The sequence below is a fragment of the Aptenodytes patagonicus genome, chromosome 1, assembly GCF_965638725.1.
Source record: "Aptenodytes patagonicus chromosome 1, bAptPat1.pri.cur, whole genome shotgun sequence".
Taxonomy (NCBI): domain Eukaryota; kingdom Metazoa; phylum Chordata; class Aves; order Sphenisciformes; family Spheniscidae; genus Aptenodytes; species Aptenodytes patagonicus.
The window spans coordinates 193,267,305-193,284,705 of record NC_134949.1 but is presented as its reverse complement, the minus strand read 5'-3'; the positions used below and the strand labels follow the sequence as shown (position 1 = coordinate 193,284,705).

General features: G+C 37.5%; 1 protein-coding gene across 3 annotated transcripts in view; it reads right to left on the bottom strand.

Moving 5' to 3' along the window:
- Positions 1-17,401, bottom strand: part of DGKH (diacylglycerol kinase eta) — a 171,789-nt gene that overhangs the window by 38,686 nt on the left and 115,702 nt on the right. For all 3 annotated transcript variants that reach the window (XM_076363380.1, XM_076363390.1, XM_076363399.1), the window contains 9 exons: positions 16,169-16,271; positions 14,295-14,457; positions 11,735-11,843; positions 11,290-11,429; positions 9,641-9,725; positions 6,547-6,632; positions 4,998-5,097; positions 3,425-3,701; positions 2,853-2,981 (listed from right to left, as the gene is read on the bottom strand). In XM_076363380.1, the coding sequence (XP_076219495.1) occupies positions 2,853-2,981; positions 3,425-3,701; positions 4,998-5,097; positions 6,547-6,632; positions 9,641-9,725; positions 11,290-11,429; positions 11,735-11,843; positions 14,295-14,457; positions 16,169-16,271 (1,192 nt within the window). The remainder of the gene's footprint in view (positions 1-2,852; positions 2,982-3,424; positions 3,702-4,997; positions 5,098-6,546; positions 6,633-9,640; positions 9,726-11,289; positions 11,430-11,734; positions 11,844-14,294; positions 14,458-16,168; positions 16,272-17,401) is intronic.

The window sequence follows — 17,401 nt, the reverse complement described above, 5'->3', positions numbered from 1 at the left end:
AGTCAATGAAATGGCAAATTCTTCACCCTCTTGTATCCCAGGAATAAGGTTTCACACCTTTCTAGATGACTTGCTTAAGTCAAACAGAAATTATTAGATGCAGGACAGGGATAAGTGGGTGAAATTTTCTGGACTGTTTCATATGAACTGACCAAGTGGACTAACAGCCCCTTCTGACTTTAACATCTGTATAACAGCCCTAGCAATTATCACAAAATGCTATAGTATTGCATGATAACAATACAACACAATGATTTGTATCTGTGCACGACAAAACACTGTAATATAAAGTTAAAAAATGAAAAGAAATAAAAACTGCAAGTGATATCTAACAAGAGTTATTAAATATTTAGAGGAAGGTAATTAACATATGGAAAAATACTATCTTCGTCAAATGACCAGGAAGATCCTCGGAGGGTAAAATATAATATTCAGAACAAAATTAACATTGATTTTTCATAACGCTACTGAAAAATTCACAATGCTATTCACACAGTCTGTTCTCTCTGTACTTGGGCACAAGGCAGTTACATTAAATAGGAAAATCAACAGAGCAGCTGCTCTTTATTTGACAGATGAGACTCATGGGGATAACTGCAATAAAGATAAACTTTTGCTGTTCATGCTCTGATAAAAACAACAGAGTCCTAATGAGTAAAACTGATGTTTCATTGCAGATAATTGAATTCATGTTTCATGCTTTGTCCCTGAACACCTATCTTCCACTGACAGCATTAATATGCACTCTATTTCACACATATCAGATGTAGGAAGAATAATACAGCTTCCCAATAAATGCAGAAATTGTATCACCAAGAAACAAGAGGTTTATATATATTTCTACATATGGATATACATATGGGTGTATTTTTATTTTATTATATATCTATGGCAGTAGGATTGGGTCATCCGTAGGGCCAGCATCCTCTATGAGCTACTATTAAAACTGGACAACCAACACACATTGATTCCTATAACCAAGGGAAAAGGAGAGGGGCCAATGAAGAGACAGTCACTGGAGAAAGTCTGAAATCCATTCCTGGAGAAAAGGAGATGTGAGATTCTGAATCAACAGAAGCCCCAAGAGACTAATGTTGTATTTCTACGGTAGGTGCCACCAACACAGGCACCAGCTTCCGAGCAGAGCCTCACGAGGACACCACCTTTTGAGGATGTTGGTGTGGGTTAAGGTAACAGAAGGAGATGCAAATCCCAAACAACTTTGCTCATTTTGCCACAGGAAGTTGCTCAACAAATATCTAGAGGATGGCTTTTGCTGTCCACCAGCTACCACTGTTTCTCCCTGACTCGCACATCATCTCGAGACCTCACCTGCAGTGCATCACTGTCCACTTTGGTAATATGGCAAAGACTGAAATTTCCACCTATAGTAAGAAGCAGCTTTCCTAAAATTACTATGCAGCTTGAGACTCTTGAACAACCCTGGCACATGAACTACCAGTCAACACAAAATGCAGTATTGACGTTTGTGATGGAAAATGTCCAAACATGACCTCTGGCTGGATTGGCTTGGTGACAAAACCAAGCAAGGGAGGAGGTAAGTAGAGTCCCTTATAGACAAATTGTCCTTCCTTCTTCCACTGCAGCCACTCACTGGCAGATTTCATAAAGGACACATGAAGGAGATATTTTACCCTATCATCTGAATGTGGGAATTAGTACTACGCTATTTCAGGACATGACTATTCTTAAATACTGTTTTATGTACAGTAACCAAACACTGAATAGCCAAAAGGAAAGCTTAGTGACAAAATGGGCTGTTACTTTATGAAAATGCTACCTTCCAAGCAAGTTGTTTTAAACTCAGATCATTCAATATTCTGATTGCTTTGTACAACTATCGATAAAAATAATACAACTGCGCTCTTTCTGCTGCATTTGAAAACCCAGCATGGGCTACCCACGCTGTCTTCCTTTTTTTGGAGAGTAACCTGCAGAGCCCCACAGTGAGGGCACGATGATGCTCCTACAGGAAAGCAGGTGCACTCAGACAGCAGCAGATGATAAAGTCCACCCGACGAAGGACAGAGCAAGTAGGGGGCTCTACACCTCGGAAAGCAAGAGTAGCTTGGTATAGTGGCTTGCTGTATGGCTTGCTATACAGCGGCCAATAGCTGCAAGGAACTAGCTGGACTACTGACCTGTCTTTGGGACAACAACACAGGAATTTTTTCATGGGAAGGAGCCCAAGGATATTGAAGACTTTAGTTCAAATTCCTGCTCTGGATTAGGCAAATAGAAGGGGTGACCTTAGTACTGCAATTCCTCAGGAGACTTCCATGCTCCAGCTTCTATTATATTCTTTCCCGCTTTACGCTGTTCCACTTCATATAAAAGACTTAAAATTTCATTCTCTCCATTCCAATAACTGTCTCCAAGTAAGTTCCCAGCTGAGACATCAGAATTTCATTGTCAATACAATGAATAAATATGTCTGTTTCACACAATTTGAAATCCCTTCAACAGAAATGATTGACAGAAATTCCTATAATGTACCCTAAAACGCCTACAACTGAGACACGCTATTGCCACCATGACCCAGGCTCTAGTCCCTGCTCAGGTTCACGTAGAAAGGTGTAAACACTGGATTAAATGCAGGCACTTCTTTCCCCAAGTACCTTCTCAGCTTTGTACATCCATTCCAAAAGACTGTTCATCTCATCTCCCGCATTTTTCCCTCAACTTTTATTTATCGAGATCTATTAAAATTTGTGACTAGTTTCCAGTGAAAGAGCATGCTACTGTTTTTAATTATGGAGCCAACGATGCTCCATAATGCAACTATAAGAAGACTGAATAATTTGAAATTATTTTATTCCTAATTTACTCACTTGATGGCGACTCAAGTTCCTTTGTATCTTCCTCTTTTTCCTCTTCTTTGGATTCATCCAATTCTTTGCTATATTCTAGTGGGGACTGGTTCACTTGTTCTTCACTATGAGCATTCTGCTCATCCACAACTGCTTATTAAAAAAAAGACAAAGTTTCAAGATCTTTAAAGAAAATCTGCAAAAATGGAAAATTAGCTTCTTTTTTTCTGTAGCGTTAACTTTCAGTTTAAAAATATTAACAAAAGATTTCTATTGCCAATTCAGTGAAAAACAGTCTAGCAATCCTGTGCCCATTGATAGAGATTTACTGCCGGAAATTTTCATTTTGTGGAGGATAATAGTTACAAAAGAAACACACTTTTACATGTGCACACACATGTATTCATATATGCAGACAGTCATCACCATCCAAACAAGCTGCATTTCTTTTCCTTGAAGCTTGTAATAAGCACATAATTTTATCTACATAAGAATGTAGAAATCAAGCTTTAAAAATGAAAATTTATGCTAGTTTAAAAAAAAAAAGGAATCATTATTCTATCAGTAAGGATCAAAACGTTGCTGATGTGCACCTTTTTCTGCTTGTTCAATGATCTGCCTCACAGCCTTCTTCAAGCTGTTTGCCCGGAGCATTAACTGTTCCCTCGGTTTGAAGAGTTTCTGGGTGGAAGACTTTGAGACACACTCTGCTAATTGCTCTTTACTTTCAGACAAGGATTCTTCACTTGAAAACTCCTCCGCTTCTTCTTCCACAATGGGGGGAGAGATAGCTGGGAGGATGGGAGCAGCCTGGGCTTCTGTGTGAAGAGCCTGGAGCAATAGGTCTAGCTTCTCATTTAACTCTGAGCACTAAGACAAAGTGGAAAAGAATACACACACACAAAAAGCATTTGAACGTGCGAACATTTTCAGGAAATTAAGTGCCAGATTATAGGGAGGGATCTAATTTCTCCATGAGGCAGAATTTAAAATTGTCTGTGTCTAAGTGTCTATGTCATTGTCTCTGCAAAATCCAAACCCAGGCTCCATATTTCATAATATCAGATTATCAGTAGGTCTGCATGGGTTTTTGCAGACTCCGTGACACCCAACCAGATTAGAGCAATTATAACAAAAACCCCCTACACTCAGACTAACATAACACACTGTGCTAAACTCAGCCTGCCACATAACCAGGGTGCAGATGAGATCTTACTCTTCTTCAGATGGCCTGCAGCACAGAGAGAACGAGCACAGATTTGCCCATATCATGCATTATAACAAATTACGGGTGCTCAGTACCCCAATTTGAAGAGATAACCTATGGGGACATGCCTAGCTGTTAGACTGAAAACACATGGTCATGTTGGGGTTGGGTTTTTTTTTTGCAACACAGCTGTACATTTAAGCAAGTGAGTTGTCACAGAGCAAAGAGGCTCAAGCCAGAACCAAACACTGTCAAACACCTCTACCCCTGACTGAGCAGTTGCTCTCTAGGTACACTGGAAAAGAGGTGTTTTTCTATGCTTAAGGGAAAGGAAGCCAACACTGTTTGGCCCTGGAACAGTAAAAAAGAAAATTCATTTTCTAAAATGTGCACTGAATAGAAACGTGAACCAGGAACTACCATTTAGCAAGCACATTTCCTGACTCTGGGATTGTTAGTGATTTTGTTTTCTTCTTTTCTTTTCAGCTTATGTAAATTTTGTGCCTCAGACCAAATCCTTCTGGGTTTTTTTCAATGCTTTTGCAACATGATCTCTACAATTTACAGCTTAAACCATTATTTTTAACACTGTAGTCTCTCTTCCCTTCATTCTCCCAGCATACTCTTTCTTCATTATCCCATTGTTTTCCTGCAGTTAACTTAATCCCTTTCAGAGAAAAGTGTAACTCCTAATGCAGAATATTTCCATTTATCTCTATGTACTTTAGCATGTACTTTATCCTTTCTGAAGGAAAAAAGTGTAAACAGAGTTTATAGAGATCTTACAGTTTAAAGATAGTTTGGAAGTAACTGTTCTATGCACTATGAAGAGAAGAATTTTAAAGTCACCAGTTGAAATGGAAGTCAAGCTGGGCATCCTGGAGAGGTTTAAAAATTAAACACCCATGAACTATAACACAAAAACACAAGTTTAAACCAGAAAATAGTCATTGTCTTACTTTAATAGCCATGGCATCAGCTTCCTCTGCATTTTCCATCGGTTTTTCATAAGTCTTCCCTATTTTGGCAACAAAGTCCTTTACAGTTTCACATAATATTCTTCAGATAAAAATAGGAGAGGGGAGAAATCAAATTAAATTAAATAGATATGTTTTGAATATTAAATTCTTATGGCAACTGGTTTATGTGCATACTGCTATACACCATTCTTGTTGGAAACTGAACTCTGTGATCATACTTGCAAAGCAGATGATACTGTTTTCCATGGCTTGCCAAATTCAAGCGATAAGCTTTAAAACAAAAAGTCTTCCTCCCTTTTTATTTAAGACTTTGCACACATTGTATGTAAATCTCTTATTTCTAAGAACTGAAATAAACATGACTAATTTTATTCATTCCCTTGCTTGTACACCTTCCATACCAGAGTTGTCAGCAAACTTGCCTTCACTTTGTTAACTTCAGACACAGTCTTGCAAACTCCCATGCGAAGATGGAGCCTAGAAACCATGGAGAAAATCTCCTGACTTTAATGGAGCACTTCTTAGATGAAAGCATATGGCCACACGCGTCCCATTGCACCACTCATGCTTTTGAACCATAGCTGACCCTGAGGCGTATCTATGCAAACTACAGTGGCTGCAATGAATTTTCATGGTGTAAATCACAGGAAGACTTGGTTCTTATTCCCTACACTGCAGACAGACGGCAAACTTACTAACGAGGTGTGGATAATTGCTTAGTACTGTTCATTGGTTGAAATTTATTTGACAGAAACGAAACAGATTTAACAAGATACAGACCCAATTTAGAATTTGGAGTTAATTTTCAACATGTGCTATGTATATTTTATAAATGAAATTTTATTAACTTGCTTTTGGCAGAAAAAAAAAGAAATGTAATGACATTCGGATGTATTTTTGAAGACTCTGTGACTGGTCTTTTGCATATCGCAAAATACAAGATTTTTTTCACAAAGAAGGTATACACAGAATACTTCGATTTCAGATGATGTCCATGATTTGTCAAGTAATGATCTCTCATTTTTAAGTGTTTCAGTTTGGGGAAAAAACCCTGTTGTCTGAGACCACTATTTATTGAATTGATATAGACAGAGCCATGACAAAGCTACCTAGCCTGAAGTTTGCCTTCACATTGGTGAAGTTGTTTGTCCTCTTAATGATATGGATATGCATAAAACAAAACAGAAAAAATGTAATGTGAAGTTGATCACATATTTGCATTGGTAACAGTAAGTTTCATATTTAAGCTGCACGCTGATTTGGAGTGATTTAAAATCACTTCACATTAATATATGTGACTTTATTTTTTAAATGGTGATGTATTTAGAATTAAGCTATGCATTACAATTGTACCATAGAAAAAATTTGCAGAAAAAACATCCACTCTAAAATATATAAATTAAGATATATTAAGCCAAGCAAGCGAGGCCAGCCATAAGAAAATCAGGCTCACACAGAAGGTTATTATGGTGATGATGTTACACAGGGGATTTATCCCACACATTGTACATAAAAAGGATCAACTCACTTGGCAGATGATATGACAACTGAGTGCTGATCAGAATTGAGAATTTTTGCAAGATGAGCAGCAACTGAGTCCTCATAAGCAGATATCTGAAAACAGAGAAAGAAGACTTCGATTTCCACACGTTTCAGCATTTTAACACCTACTAGTGAGTTAAAACACCTCAAAAAATAGCAGGATTTCCATTTCAGATCTAATAAGAGGACATGCAGCTGGCAACGCAGATTCTACCTGCATACTGTATTTTATGTACCAGATTTTTAATATTGAAAGTAACACTGCATCTGAGAACTTGATGCACAGCTCTTTTGCTCCTGTAGACAAAACAGTAGGTTATTTCTAGGCTACAAATAGTCCACAAGGCAGAAAAAACTACTTTCTTTCTAGATTTATAACAACCTCAATTATTATAATCTAATATCTTTTATTTCTAAAACAAGCGAAGTTTCCCTCAGACTAAGCTGCTCAACTAAGAATAAATCAAAAGTTTGCAGTTATAATCCTGAATTTTCTTTTTACTGCCAAGTGGGATCTTACTCCCCAAGTACCCCTACTGACAAAGGCTGCTGAACTGGTATAATTTTATCAAAACCAATCCTTAAGGAGCAAACCATTTAGGGCTTAGTCTTTACAAGAATGTTTGGGAGAATGAACATGTCCACTGTCCGTCTTTTCTTGCACAGAAGAATTATAAATCCTGAAATACTCAGGCAAAGATTTGGAATGGATCAGATTCACATCTTCACGTACTATGTAAGGAAGAAATTTTTTACACTGAGGGTGGTGAAACACTGGCACAGGTTGCCCAGAGAGGTGGTGGATGCGCCATCCCTGGAAACATTCAAGGTCAGGTTGGACGGGGCTCTGAGCAACCTGCTCTAGTTGAAGATGTCCCTGCCCACGGCAGGGGGGTTGGACTAGATGACCTTTAGAGGTCCCTTCCAACCCAAACCATTCTATGATTCTATGATTCTATATCCCATCTTAAGATAGGCATGGATCCAGACCTCAGTTTTAAAAGAAAATTCTAACCAAATTCCAAACCTAAAGCTAAAAATAAATGCAGTTCTGAAATTTTCTGATGGCTTCCTTTAAGAATCTCTTAAAATCTCTTAGTGTGTTTTTGCCCTTGATATGGAGCAGGTAGATATTCCACTCTTTCTTCTTCCTAAAACGCAGCCTTAGTTGTATAACTCTGACAGTAAATCAGTTTTCATTTCAAGGGAAAAAACAGTATGTAAACATCTGATCTGTAAGAACGAACTACTGTTGTTCAAACATCAGTATAAGACTTCTGGAACCAAACCAAGTGAAATGGGCCAGTCAAATCTGGCGAGTCAACAAATGGTTACAGGGCTGGTGCCAGAGTCAGGGGTTCGGCTACTTCGACCGTGGGACTCGCTTTGAGAAACCTGGTATACTGGGGGCGGACAGGGTCCATCTGTCAGAGAAAGGGAAGAGCATCTTCAGTCATAGGCTTGCCAAGCTGGTGAAGAGGGCTTTAAACTAGAGATGCTGGGGGAGGGGAACCTCAATCCATCCCACTCCTACCAGTTTGATGCCAGGGCCAGCAATAGATGCCCAGAGCCTGGAGAAGGAACACAGGTCAGCAGGAGAGCGCCTGAAGAGCAGCACAAAGGAACTCCAGCCAGTAAGACAGCTTCATCGGGGGCCCAACTAAAATGCCTCTATGCAAACACACGTAGCATGGGGAATAAGCAAGAGGAGTTAGAGACGTGCGCACGCCTGCAGGGCTACGACCTTATTGGCATCATGGAGACGTGGTGGGATGACCGGAGTGTTGGGATGGAGGGATACAGGCTCTTCAGGAAGGACAGGCAGGGGAGATGAGGAGGGGGTGTCGCCCTCTATGTCAATGACCAGCTGGAGTGCATGGAGCTCTGCCTGGGGATGGATGAGGAGCCGACCGAGAGCTTGTGGGTCAGGATTAAAGAGAAGGCAGGGACAGGTGACATTACAGTGGGGGTCTGCTACAGGCCACCCGACCAGGAAGAACGAGCGGCTGAGGCCCTCTATAGACAGATAGCAGCAGCCTCACGCTCACAAGCCCTGGTCCTCATGGGGGACTTCAACCACCCTGACATTCACGCAAGCATACAACATACGCTGCCAGATACAGCCTTTTTGCATCTCTAGCAAGCTGTCAAAGGTTATAACCTCCTTGCCAATTAAAACAGTCTGAATTATTAAATTATTCAAGAACCTGCTGATTAATTATTTCTTCTCAAGTACTTTTGAGTTAAAGTTGATGTGCATTAACTTTCTTAGGCATATATTATTTTCTCATTTTTAGTCAGACTTTTCATTCCAATTAATTTGATTAAAGGATTTCCCTCTCCCTCAAAATCAAAACCTCATCAGATAGTACAAGCACAAATCTAGTCTGAAAGACAGACTAAGCTTTTCTTTGAGGTCACTTACGATTTCGAGCTCTCTGAAAAAACAAAGAGAAAGTTGGGTGGTATCACCTGATCTAGTCACTTTTACAAGCTGCAAAAAGCTTCTTTCTTTCTTTCAGAATACAACCCTTGCCTTCGAAATATTGGGGTTTTTCAATGCTTATTCCAAACTCAAGATAGCCAACATTCTGCTTTTATATATGTATTAAAAAAATATTTTCATATATTTTCATGTATTATTATAGTATACATAGTATTATTATAAAACATAACACTATATCATTATAGAAAAAATAAGTATATTCTTATATAAAAATAATTATATAAATATGAAATATTTTATTATATAAGGATAAATATATTCTTATATAAAAATAACATATACTATATATAATATATAAGGTAATATGTAAGATATAAATGTATTTTTCAGGAAGAAATTTTTCTGACTGCTCTGCTGAAGACTCCTTACCTTCATTCATTTTTGGCAAATAATACAGAACTGGAAACCCTAATTATTTGAGGTACACACCATGAACAGACATTAACTCAGTTCAGTTAGCAGATCACAAAACATCTGTTTCTATTTTTCACGCAAGTGCTTCAATTATAAATATTGTCATGCCAGAAGCTCAAAGTTCAGTATATGGAGCAACAAAACAAAAGTAAAATTTCACCTGGCATTCCTCCGACTCTTCTGTAGTCACTGGAAGAATAGAAGGCTTTGCTGGTAATTTCAGTTCATACGACATTATACTCCACCTAAAAGAAACATAACAGCTTTTAAGTTTCCAGATTATTAGTTTTATCTTTTCTTCAACATATGAACAAAAAGAAACTTCAGTGTCACACCGACGCTTAAAAAAACCCCAAACAAAGCATCTTAATTTTTAATTGTATGCTAACTGAATATGGCTGAAATAATTGAGACTGAAGATAATAATTGGTTTTATTGCTTAGATTTTTTGTTAGTGATTTGATGATGAGCCTTCTTTGTGAACAAATCATGGGACATTCAATGCAGGCAACAAAGGTTTTCTAGCAAAACATTCACAGTATAAGAGAATTCATGCAAACTAATTGCAGAAGTCAAAGGAAAATATATGTGTTACTAGAGAAAAAGCTCCAAGGTAACATTAGCTTTTCATCTCAACTAGGGGAGGGAGGCATGAGAACAAAGCAAATGGTGAACTATCTTCATTGACATACATATATTTTTTCCCCTGGTAAAGGACAGTATTCTACAGCATAGATAGTATGAAATCGCTAATAGCAACATCCTTCAAAGCCTGCTGAAAAGAACAAGTAATCACTGCAGATGGCCTTGGGGAGCAAGTCTACAGAAATTAGAGCAAAAAAAGACACTGGGCTCTTTTCAGTACAGAAAAGACAAACATGATTTAATCTACAAATCTTTCAGAATGCCCAGGCCAACAATTATTTCTAAGGATCAGTAACAAGCATTTCTCTATGTACTTTGCTGTAAAATGATCAAGTAGTATGCAGAAAAGCTTAACGTAAAAAAGGACTTGTTTCTCTATCTCATAAAAAAACCCCTAAAATAAAATCCTCTTTGATCACATTCAGGTGTTTGTAACTACAGCAAGAACAGAAACACCCATGAGAGAAAGGAACAGAGTAAGAAATACTCCTCTCAAAAACAGTGTGTTACACCTTCATTGGAATGACATGACCACCACCTTCTCTGACTTTTTGTAAATTGGGATTGCTCCTTTGCTTTATGGATGGAAACGACACAAAACAAGGAGTGGGAAGATCTCTTGTTTTTGACTAAGAAAATGCCTCCAACAAAAATATTAGTAGTGGATCAAGCCAAAGATCCACTTAGCCCAGCATCTTTTCCATGAAAGCACATGATGAGAGTTCTGCCCACATCCAAGGACAGAAAGCTCAGGTGTTTCCTAAAGAAAGATGCTACCTTTAACAGTATTTAATAGTGTGCATGGAGTCTGTAAAACTGCCCTAAATGGTTTTGAATCTATACAATTTCTTAATGCTTACAAATTCTTGTAAGAGGCAGTTATGCAGCTTCACCAGTTATGCAATAAACTGTCTCCTTTGTTCACCTTTGGACAACACGCTTCCTAGATTCATCAACTGCTCCCCCCTCTGACTCTTCAGTTTAAAAAGGATGTTGAAGAGCTGTCCCCATTACTATTTCAGCTTCCCTCATGATTATGATCTGCACTCTAAAAACCAAAACCACTGAACATTAAGTCTCTAGGATGGATTTAGGCCATCAGAAACCCAAACAAATACAATTTGAATCTCATTGTAAATCATGTATATGCACATTTAGGTTTACCTGTCTAACATTTTCGTGCTGGCTCGTTCTAGTTTCTCCAAAATCTGAGGAAGTTGTGTATCATCATCACAGGATCCTCCCCAACCAAGGACACGAGCAAGGTCATTTCCAGTACCAAGGGGTAACACTCCTAACTGACACTGAAACACAACACAGGAGCAAATCTACTATTGAAAACTAGAAAGAAAAAGTACGAACTATTACACATGCTTGTTATTTCAAGCAACACATGTTAATTATACAGCTGATGCCTAAAGCTTGTAAATCAAATTGTGTAATCCAGATACAACCTGTCCTGTTTACGCCAGTGAAAATTTTCGTTTATGAGTAACTATTGAGTTTGGCCCATATCCACATACATGACAAAGAACCAAGTCAAGGAAAAGTAAGGGTACAAAATTAAGTCTAGTAAGTATAGTCAAGGAAAGTAAGTATACACACTTGCCTGTTTGTGCAAGCTGAGCTTATCAATTTCTGACAAGACCCAACCCACGCTTCCATCGCCGCCACACACAAGAATCCTAAAGTTGTCAAACTTCTGAAATAACCGCAAACTGCAGAGAAAATGCAGCCTGTTAGGGCCAATTATGTCCATTAGCAAGAGAGCAGTTATATTCATCAGCAACTGTTACATGAAAATATGCTGCATGGCACCTTTATGGTGGTTCTTTCCTTGTTCTGGGGTATGTGGATACAACCAATTACTTAATAAACCTATCTGAATTCCATCTATTGCTGTATATTCCACTTATACTGACATTTCTGATAAATAACATGCCGAGCTTTACTTTAAAAAAATTTCCCTTGATATTGTTTTCAGGATTTTATTAATATTATTTTATTAATTTTATGACTAATAAAAAAAAGTCTTTCTAAGCTATGAAATTGCAACTGCTCTATGCTTCCTACTTCAGCCAGAAGAACAAGGCACCATGGGGAATTTTTCACGAGAGAAGGTTAAGACACAACGACAGGATGTGCTCCACAATACGGATAGGCTTTTGCCAACGTGTGACTAACCAAATGCAAGGACAGTTGGAGGCAATTATTACACGTAAGGTGATCACAACAATGTAAGACAAATAATACTAGTATTTCATATTAAATCCTTAAAGCCGTATCCTGCTTTCGCGTCCTACAGCTCTTCCTCCTGTTCTCTGACTTTTAAGACTTACAGGATGCAACACTTGGGCACTACAGGAAAGGAGGACAAGAGAGACAGAACAAGCAGAAAGGTGAGACACAGAGGAAAGGGGAGTGAGATGTGAAGAAACAGCCAAGAGGTAAAAACAACAGGGATTTAAACTAAAAAAAAAAAAAAAAAAAAAAATTAGAAAGTAGAAGCTCTTAAAATAATAAAAATAAATGTTTATTTTTAATGCATGTTATTTTCCAGAATATGTATAATCTCAGAAATATTTCTAAAAAGCAACACATTAAGATCACAGATTTTTGAAGCATTTATATTTTTTCTAAAGAAAATAATGTCATTTATATATGATAAATAATGTCACTTGTATATGATAGGCAGATACCTATTCAGAACAAAAGATGCAGATATTTAAGGAAAAAAATGTCGATACCAGAACAATTTCTCCTACCCTGAGAAAAGAGAGAAAAACCCCTAGAAATTCACTATCTCAAAGAATACAACTCTGCTTTTTAGATCAACTAGAAAAAAGAAGACATCAGCACGACCTGATAGAATAACTGCTAAGGATCTCTCCTTGGAAACTGGGAAAAATATTTAAAAGCAACCAACCTGACCTACCAAAGTGAGCCTCCTGAACCATGCTGCTGCTAGGTACAACTAGATGAAACAAGAGAACTTGCAAACAGACAGACATATTTTTTCAGACTGTCCTCTCTCAAAACTTGTCTCTCCAGTTGAGATGAACCTTCTTTACTTTTATCCGTCATTATAATTACATGTACGAAATGTTAGCCAAAAGGGACTTTGATTGAATTCGGATTTAAATCAGGGTTATAATGAAAAGAATATTACAGCTTAAAGAATTAATGTAACATGTCCATAACATAGTACTAACTATAAAAATCCACATCTGTATTCCCTTATATTTGTATTATTTGCCCACTGTTTGAACTGAATTTTTGTGCATTTGTCTATATTTTTATCATGTAAGCGTAATTCTGCATCTTTAAGAGTACAAAAATTAGTGTTTCTAGTTGCTGTAACTGATATTAATAAGCCATTTAACCAGAATGCTACATCTGTGTGGAATTAAGTTAGGCAACAGAAAAATATGCATGAATTTAATCTTTATAAATGTGCAAAGATGCTTGGGTTTGTGGCCACCACTATGCAAATTTCATCCCTATCTCTCCAATAATCAACCCTTAGATTTTGCAGAATGCCTGATGGTTTTAATTGTGTTCTTGCTCCAAATTTTGTGAGATGCTCATTTTCTTGACCATTTGCATATGTTGCCTAAACCATATTTTGAATGTACTTTTCAGATGACAAAAGTTTTAGTGTACTCATCCATCACCCACTGCAGACTCCCCCGCTGACATTTGTGTTCAGAATTCAAAAAGATACAGAGTACATTTAGACAATAGTTTTATTCCATAGCTATTCACAACAAAGTCACAGGAATATCTGAATTACACATATGAAATGGAAGAAAAGCACCTGGGCAACTGTGCATAAAGGCCCTGATTCAGGAAAGCATCTAAACATTCGTAATGGTTTTGAACCTTACCAGTTAACAGAAGTCAAAGCTAGCCAAAAAGCCACAAAACACTTGGGCTGATAGGTTTTGGTTGGAATTTTCAAATGAGTTTTTCTAAAAAGAAAATATTATCCTACAATCCCTTCACCCACCAGAATTCACCCTGAAATTCTGTTATCTCTTAGATTTTAATTAGGAAGTCACAGGTAGATATTGGTGATAGAATTATCACAATGAGGGGACAACACAACACTATACTTCACACTAAATTCCCTTGCGGAAAGGATTGCTCAAGATTTCCAAGGTCATTACCCTAAGTGAGGTCCTCCATTCATTAAATCGAACACCTGAGCTGGATTTAACGACTGTTTGAATCGACGAAGAAACTTTACTCCCTGATTGTCTCCACTCTTTGAGTTAACAAAAACTAAAAGAGGACTGGCACAGGATGGCGGGCATGTGGCTTTCCAGAAACCTGTGAACATAGTTAGAAAGAATGAAATAAATAAGGCTTTCTAATATGAACAACACAAAAAGAAATCATGGGAAAGAGGAAGAAAGGGATGAAGGACAAAAGGCGTACATTTTATCATGCATAATGTAAACGCTAAACTGAGTATTAGCCCTGCAAAGAAAACATAATTGCTCAAGATTTAGCAGTTCATTTTTTCTTTCCAGTATTCTCAGTGCCTAGATTTAGTAAAATCCTGAAGACAATAGCTTTATTGTTTTTCCACAGTGAAAAAGTTTATTAACCTTTTAGAATACTTCTCAAATCTCATCTTCACAGATTATCACATAATTAAATATATATTTCAGTTACAAGTGTTTGGTTTTTAATCTGATTTTTCATTAACCTTACTGGGTTCAACTGGATCATCCACGTCTGTATGAGCTTTCTAAGAGTACTCACAGATTTTAAAAGTTACTGTACTCAGTTGCTCCCAGGTGAGACTTTGCATGAGAACTTTTTTCTCAGACTGAAGTTATACTATTAATTATAATAGAATCACTGAACAGCAGACCTTCAGCTGTGATCCAAAGCTTATTAAAGTAAATGCAGGTCTTAACTAATTACAGCAGGCTTTCTATAAGGCCCTTAGTAAGTAGTACTAATTGACACTGTTGTCACTAACATGACCAGTCCATGGAAGTAGTGGTTTCTCAGCAACACTTCAAAATCAGACATCACAGGTATAGGCTTTGACATTTGTTTCAGGCAATATTAAAATGACTATGTTGTTTTCAATTACTAAAAAAATTACTAAAGCTACAAATAAAAAATTGGCATTAAAGGATGCTAATTGAATTCCACATTATCATAATGTATAATTTAAAATAAGGTTTGATTAATTTATTTAAATGCCAATAAAAATAATTTCACATATGGAACAATCTTTCTAGCATGAATAATAAACAGCAGCATGACGCTCTGGTCTAAGACACCACATAGCAAGTAAATAGAGTGAATATATACAACATAAACAATCACTTTTACTGACTTCATACAATAAAATTCATTAAATTGTGTTAAAGTTGTTGGTCTACATTTGCCATCAACACAAACTATAAAATTAAAGCAGTTAGATTTCATGATACTCCTTATTAAATCCACTCCCTGCCTTTAAGTGCAGTCTCCCACTGCTCACGCGTCTCTTATTCTGAGCCACCAAAGAGCACCTCTGAGTTTTGAACGTTTGCTGGATTTTTATCTGTGCGTTGCAGGATTCTTACACTGCTTATATTTAAAAGAAATTTAGAGAAGCTATGGAAGCAATTCCTCTCTTTAGCCTGGTAAAGTAGTTGTTGGATCTGAGACATTCAGCTAGCTTACCTCTGCATAAAGCCAAGTTATCCAAAATTTGAGAACTCACAGAATGAGTGATGCATGCCAGGCAGGCATCAGCCCACTTCGTCTGAGGACTCTGGTCATTCACTTGAAAAGTTTCCAAGGCTCATAAATAAAACGGGAGAAAATTTCTACTGGGGAACTTTCAAAAACGTTTTTTAAATCATGTCGGTTAAATAATCCTTTAAAAAGCTACACGGAAAATTATACTTTTCTCTAAATTTGAAGACTGCATTCACCTGCTCAGCAGAAGGATTTTAGCCTTGTTTAGTTATACAGATCTCACTAGGCACTGCAAGTCCAGAGCTACCACTGAACACACTACAATACTACGTACCATCAGAGTCTATACTGTTTAGTGCTGTTGGAGGTATGATCGATACCTTACATTGGCCAAGTGGACATTTACGAGGATACAGATCTTTACAGGCAGTGTGAACCTACAAAAGAAACAAAAAATTATTTCCCTACAGTGGAATTTTGGGGTGAAAGTATAACTGATACAGTATCTATGTAACAAAAATGGGCTAACATATAACATTTAGGTGTAGAGGGAAGAGGAGTGAGACTGGAAAAAAAAATGTGTGAGTGTTCAACCACAAAGGCTTGTTACTCATTGCACAAAACATAAGTTTGGAGTACTTCACCTTCAGCTACCCCTATAGCAGATATGAATTGTCCTTTCAAGGGAATCGCTTACCTCCATCCACGAGCAAGGGAGGACCAAGTTTCCAGCAGCCAGCATCTGTGCTGGGGGCAGCAGGCACACTGTGCACATGCAAAGCAATAGCTCTGTACATGCCTGGTCCACCTGGCTGTTCTGGAAGATGTTATCTGCACTAAAGCTAGCACACCTACCAAGCCAGACCAACCTGCCAAAGGTGGGTCCCATAAACGATGCGTTGTAGAGGTCTCTTCCATAGTTATGGGAAAAACAGGCACATGCAGAGGGTGCTGCACTTCACCTAAATTTCATATCACCTCTGGAGATGGCAATCATTTCCCACTGCCTACACACAGAGCCTCAGACATCTATATGCCGAAAGCTTCAACAATAAAAAAACCTGCTGACTTTCCATTTCTATACCCTAGCATATGAAACCCATCTTTTTAGACAAGTTAAAAAAATGAAGAGAAAACTATATTTTGGGGAAACAGCAATAGCATGTTCAATCAGCAACCTACAGAGTGTCTTGAAGAAGAGAACGTCAAGATTTTGCAGTAATAAAAATGTTACTACATTAATATTAGTAAATATTAATAAATATTAATATTACTAATATTACTAAAATATTATTACAGCAATATCTACAATAAAAAGACAATAGCATATGATTATGAGGCATACGGAACAGGCATTTGAACCTTCAGTTATCAGTTAGGAGAAGGCAGAGAAAACGCATGGGATGATAACACCTATTAAAGAAAAGCTGCATCTGTGGGCGTATTAAAAATTAACTGAAGCAAGTAGGACAGTCATGAGAAATTATGAATGTTAGAGAGACCTGAGTTTGCAAAAGCTGCCTGCTCCTACTTAATCCAAAAGCACGGTTATGAAATGACAAAATAA